The following is a 5,457-nucleotide window of genomic DNA, read 5'->3' as shown; positions in this document are numbered from 1 at the left end:
GTAAACACTAACTGCATGTTGGATCTGAGATTAGTAAGGGAATGGGGAAATATACCCTCTCATTATCTTGTACTGCTATTTAGAGCATATGAGGCATAAACTTTTTGGAGGGCAATTTGGCAATATGTGTATAAAAATTTTTATGTCCTTAACCAGTGAAAGTCTACTTAATAAACAGAGAGGTTCACAATGTTTTTATATAAGTCTTTTCATGTACAGCATCATTTTCAATAGTAAAAACTGGATATGTACCAAACTTCTAACAATAGGGGATTGACGAAATAATGTGTAAGGGAATTCACTGTAGCTATTAAAAGTAGTGTTATAAAAAGAAATTTAATGACATGGGAAAATGCTGGTGGCAATCTGCGAAGCAAAAAAAAAATGTTTTAAGGGATTATATATACAATGATTTCATTCTGAAAAATAGTAAATAGATAAGATAGAAGAATAAACATCAAAATGTCACCAACTGTCTCTGGGTAGTGATCATGAGGGAGGAGGTATTTACAAATGACTTGTTTTCCTTTTTTTCTTATATATAATTTACAAAATTTCTACAATGAACACTTTGTTTTAGACTTTCTTAAAAAGTAAAAAAAAAAAAAAAAGAATATAGTCATAGAACTCTATAGCTGGAAGATCCTTTAACTTTTCACCATCTCTACTGACAAGGCTGTGCACCTCTGCGGTTAACCTGACAAACAGCTCAGGCTGCCCTCACCCTGTGCTGTCTTTTGCCAGAACTAAGCTGTTTAACCCACACTTACATACTCAGGACTAAAGGCATTTCTTTTGTGACTTTCTTTTGAATATCTTTCTTCTAAAGAGAAGGAAAATACTACCAAATATCTTCCTGTCACCTCTTACCTTCCTTGGATTAAAATGGGGACTGTGTTCAAAAAGGGGAATAGTTTCCTTTTGTTTCCTAATCTTCCACTGCCTCTCCACCCCAATTAGGTAACTTTCATTAGGGTAAATAATTCACTATTTTGCAGTTATATAGTACCTTTGTGTAAAGAGACAGTCTTTCTAAACACTTGTTAATCCTAAACACACTCTTGGGAAGTAGGTAAAAATTACTAGAGAGAAGGGAGGCAGGAGGGTAATGCCAAAGGTAATAAACGATGTCAATAAAACCACAGAGTATGTTGAACAAAATCTATGCAATGTTGTTCACAATGGGGATCTACATTATGGTGATACTAAAGAGAGAAATGATTTGAGGGATATAGCTTTTAGACCTTATATGTAGATTTTATAGAGTTATGTAAGAGCACAGACAGTGGGGCAAGACTTCTGGATTCAATTCTTGGTTTCACTATTTACCAGATGTGTGATATGGGGCAAGTCATTTAATTTTTCTAGCTTTAATTTTCTCATCCAGAAACTAGGGAATAATAATAAAATCTAGCATATAGTGTTGTAAGAATTAAATGAGATTATAAATGTAAAGCATTGAAAGCAGTCCCTTGAATGTGGTAACTGCTGTGAAAATATTAGCCATAATTAGTGACTCTAAAATAGAACATTATCTTAAAAACACAAAACAAAAATGAAGAGATGAAGACTTGTATTATCCCTACATGATTCAACATGAAACTTTATAGTGTTCAGTAAAAAGAGAAAAGCTCCTCAAATCTCTAATCCTGGGTTAGCTGCAGATGTGTTTAAAAGTTAGAGGTGGTTACTAGCTCACAAATATAACTGAATTGGAAAAATATGTTCAATATACAGTGTCCTACATGCTCAAATACAACTTCCAGAATAGTTTATCACCCTTAGCTTTAATAAGAAGAGCAATTAAGTTACTATATAACTAGAATTAGTAAACATAGCGAAGTGAGAACACTGTCACAATTTAAACCTTCACTGATTGTTTGACCTTGAGTGTTTATCTCTCATCTGTCTACTCCATGAGAAAATTGACAATAATTTATTGGAGTCATTTGAAAACATCCTTTTCCTTCTTGCCTCCTTATCATACACTTAATACTGGTGCAACACACATATAAAAATGTTCATATGGTTATGCCATGCTTCTACTGTTCATTCAACAAAATACTTTTGAAAACTCTCATAACGAAAACATTTTTTCCCCATGAGTTCAATAAAGTATTGATGCTTTTACAGCACCTTTTCAGCGTTGGAATACTGAATAGGGTGAAGATATTAAAGCCACATGAGGAAGAAGAATGTGTTCTAGAAAAGTTTAATCTCTCTTATTTCTAATGAAATAAATGTAAAAACTGTTTCCCACTGCATTTGATATTAACACTTCATAATATATTTCTACTAACATAAATGTGCCTGAAAGGATCATGTTTAACACTAACTGAATACAAAATCAAGAATGACCACAAGCTTTTGTTTCATTTTGATTATTTTGTTTTGTGGTACTATAACTATGTATGCCATCATTTGAGTAATATCTGTAGCCCCGATTAGATTGAAAACTCTATAAGCACAGACACCTTATCAGTTTCATATATATATTTATGCACTTATTTAGGTTCTCTAAAAATATTTGTTGAGTAAATTAATGAACTAACCTGTTGTTTCAGATTCTTAGTCTTCTGAGCATCACGTGTCATATTGTTTTACTTCTATCACATTGATAGAGAGGTTTTTAAATCTAATTATGCTTTCATATAATAACCATTTGTTATTATTAAACATAAAGGTAGTTCTCAGCTTAATATTCATGTGTTATTGTGGTTAGAGGTAACATTAGAAGATGTTGCAAAAGAAGCCTCAAGATATCCATGTTTCTGCCCAAGGTTTAACGAACTTCTTTTCTTCTTGAGTTACACACAAGATGTGACTTATTTTGCCGAAAAACAGCAATTCTCCACATTATCGCAGTGCAAGAAGTCAAGGCAGAACACAGAGCATGTGGCCTAAATTAGAGTACTCAGATGAGTAGAGAAGGCAGTCAGGGCCACAGCACTCTTCTGTCATTGTTGGAAACAAATCAGGTAACAATTTTGGGAAGCATTCAGGACAACTTGGACAGTTAGTGCAAATGCAATCTAGACAGGACCACGCCAAAGAAAAATGGTTTAGTCATACCTAAGGGTTTTTGCTGTTCCTTAAGGTAGCTTAAACTAGTTTATATTAGGAATTTATCTTGTTATTTCATGTAACTATTATTGACTTTTATAGTAAATTATTTCTGATTGTTGTGCCACAATGTTGTGCCATTCATTCTCTTTCTGTTATCTCTACAATGTCACCATATAAAAGAATTCTTCTAGGTACTGTAAGTTTTATTTAAATTCAAATGAAATTAAATATCAATTATATTTTTGTGATGGTGAAATAACTGATGGTTTTATGCACCTTTACAAAATACAGATACATAAACAAAAAATATACATTCCTAGAAATAGAATATTTTCAGATGGTTTATTTTTGAATATTCTAATGTGTCCCTAATCATTTTTTGTGAAGAAAATAATGATATTCGGAATTAATACATTAGAAAGTACAGTATTTCTAAATTTCTAGATTTTTTGTGAATAATACCACTGCTTTTGGCAAGATAGAAATATTTTATATACATTAATCTTTACAGAGAATGTGTTAATTTACTCTTAAAAATAATACACTAATGCCATTAAGTCAAAAAAATTTAATACAAATTTTTACTATTATATCAGTACCAGTTTCATAAAGATAATTTTTAAAGTTTCATACTTACATTGGGATCCTTCCCAGCTAATTTACATAATTCGACCCGTTCCTTTGCAGCAGGCCAAAAAATCTGTAAAACATTTCAAGGTATATTATATTCTGGATATCTAAAACATTTTGACATCCTGCAATCCTGATTAGAGGAGTATACGTGTTAAATTGAAAAAGAGATATTAAGCATGTCATTAGAGTTATTGTGGGAATTTTTAGATTTAAATATTTTCCAAAGCCACCCTGAAAAGTTTCTGAAAGAAAATTATAGAAGACCATCCATTTTTATGTTAATCTTCTAGTATCTGTTTTAATGTATGTAATAATAGATAAATTATGTTCAAAGGACCATAAATTCTATTGAGATGTCAATAGAATCTCAGATTAGCATTTGCCTAAATAAGAGGCTCTATTTGCCCTGATTTTCTGTGTTTACTCAGAGTGGTGGTGCATCATAAACATGTGAGATGAGGTGTTGGAAACAGTACTCTGTCACATGCCTAAGTTATCACTCCGAGCCAAAGATCATTGTGAATTTGTTGCCAATATTTAATATGCATGAAGCTCAGATGTATCTGTCAGCTAAATATTTTATAAGCCTTATCTTATTTAAATTTCACAATAACCCTATGAGATGGCTCTATTTACTCTCCTCATTTTCAAGTCAGAAAACTTAGTTATGCAGCATTTTAATACCATGTCAAGGACCACAAAACTAGTTCATGGCAGAACCACAATTTTACCCCAAGTCTATCTATCTCCTGAACTGGGGGTCTCAAGCACTACCTAATAAATGTTATTTGGACAAATGGTTAAAGTCAAACACACCAAACTCTTTGATTGGTAGCTTTTAATTATGATTAACAGTTTTGAATTAATCAGAAAGTTGTTTTTTTTTTTTTTTAACAGAGTTTAGGAATTCCATCAGGAAGTTTTTACAAAACAAGGTTTAAGCAGTTATGTTACTCCATTAGCTTACAGAAAGAAATACTCTATTAAGCTACAGGCAAGAAGAAACAAGAAAAGCAAGTTCTGAGTTGCTTATAATGTGTACTCCAGGAGTTCCTGACAGACTTTCATTATGTTTCTCACCAATCTTAGCAGAAAACGTTTTAATGGATGAGGAAAAAAGAAAATATCCTGAGGGAATACATTGAAAAAGACTTGTTAAACCCGGAATTAACAAAGGATTTAGAAGTCACCGATGTTTATATGATACGATCTTTATAGTGAAATTTTAGGGTTTTATGTCTCTGAATAAAGAAGAACAGAGAGAAGCACTCAAAACTCTCATATGAGACAGACACAATGGAATTATTGAAATTTTAAAATGGAGCAAGGTTGTTCATTTAGAGAACCCACAATTACAATTCAAATTTATATATAGACAGGGTGGTTAAGCCAGCAGTAGGCTCAAGTGTTGAGCTAACCTGGATGTGGTTCATGATTAGGATCTAAAAATGCTATCTATTCAGAAATGGTTTAAATCACTATTTTCATACTTGCACATAATTTTAAATAATAGCCAGCAGTCATATATCAATGAACTACAATAATGAAAAGCAATATGGAGGGATCTTAGCAATTTCATTATTAGGGAAAAAGGAATACCTCCCCAAATTAAAAAACAGCATGATCCCCTTAGAATAAAGTTAAAAGAAGTACAGTTAAGTAGATATATTCTATATATATGTATAAATAAAAGTAGATGGATTTAGAATAATTGTTACTCAACATGGGGTAGGAGGTGAGGATGAGTTGGTGATAAGA

At 32.0% G+C, this 5,457-nt stretch overlaps 1 protein-coding gene across 1 annotated transcript in view; it reads right to left on the bottom strand.

Annotated features, from left to right (window-relative positions):
- The window catches only part of SEMA3D (sema domain, immunoglobulin domain (Ig), short basic domain, secreted, (semaphorin) 3D), a gene marked incomplete at its 5' end in the record, with an annotated part of 145,496 nt that overhangs the window by 114,655 nt on the left and 25,384 nt on the right, over nucleotides 1–5,457 (bottom strand). The window contains one exon of the mRNA XM_012664255.1: nucleotides 3,704–3,766. Coding sequence (XP_012519709.1) covers nucleotides 3,704–3,766 — 63 coding nt within the window. The remainder of the gene's footprint in view (nucleotides 1–3,703; nucleotides 3,767–5,457) is intronic.

Source organism: Propithecus coquereli, unplaced genomic scaffold, assembly GCF_000956105.1.
Source record: "Propithecus coquereli isolate 6110/MARCELLA unplaced genomic scaffold, Pcoq_1.0 Scaffold878, whole genome shotgun sequence".
NCBI classification, from domain to species: Eukaryota; Metazoa; Chordata; class Mammalia; order Primates; family Indriidae; genus Propithecus; species Propithecus coquereli.
Note: the sequence above shows the minus strand (reverse complement) of the source record. Positions and strands in the feature narration are given on the sequence as shown.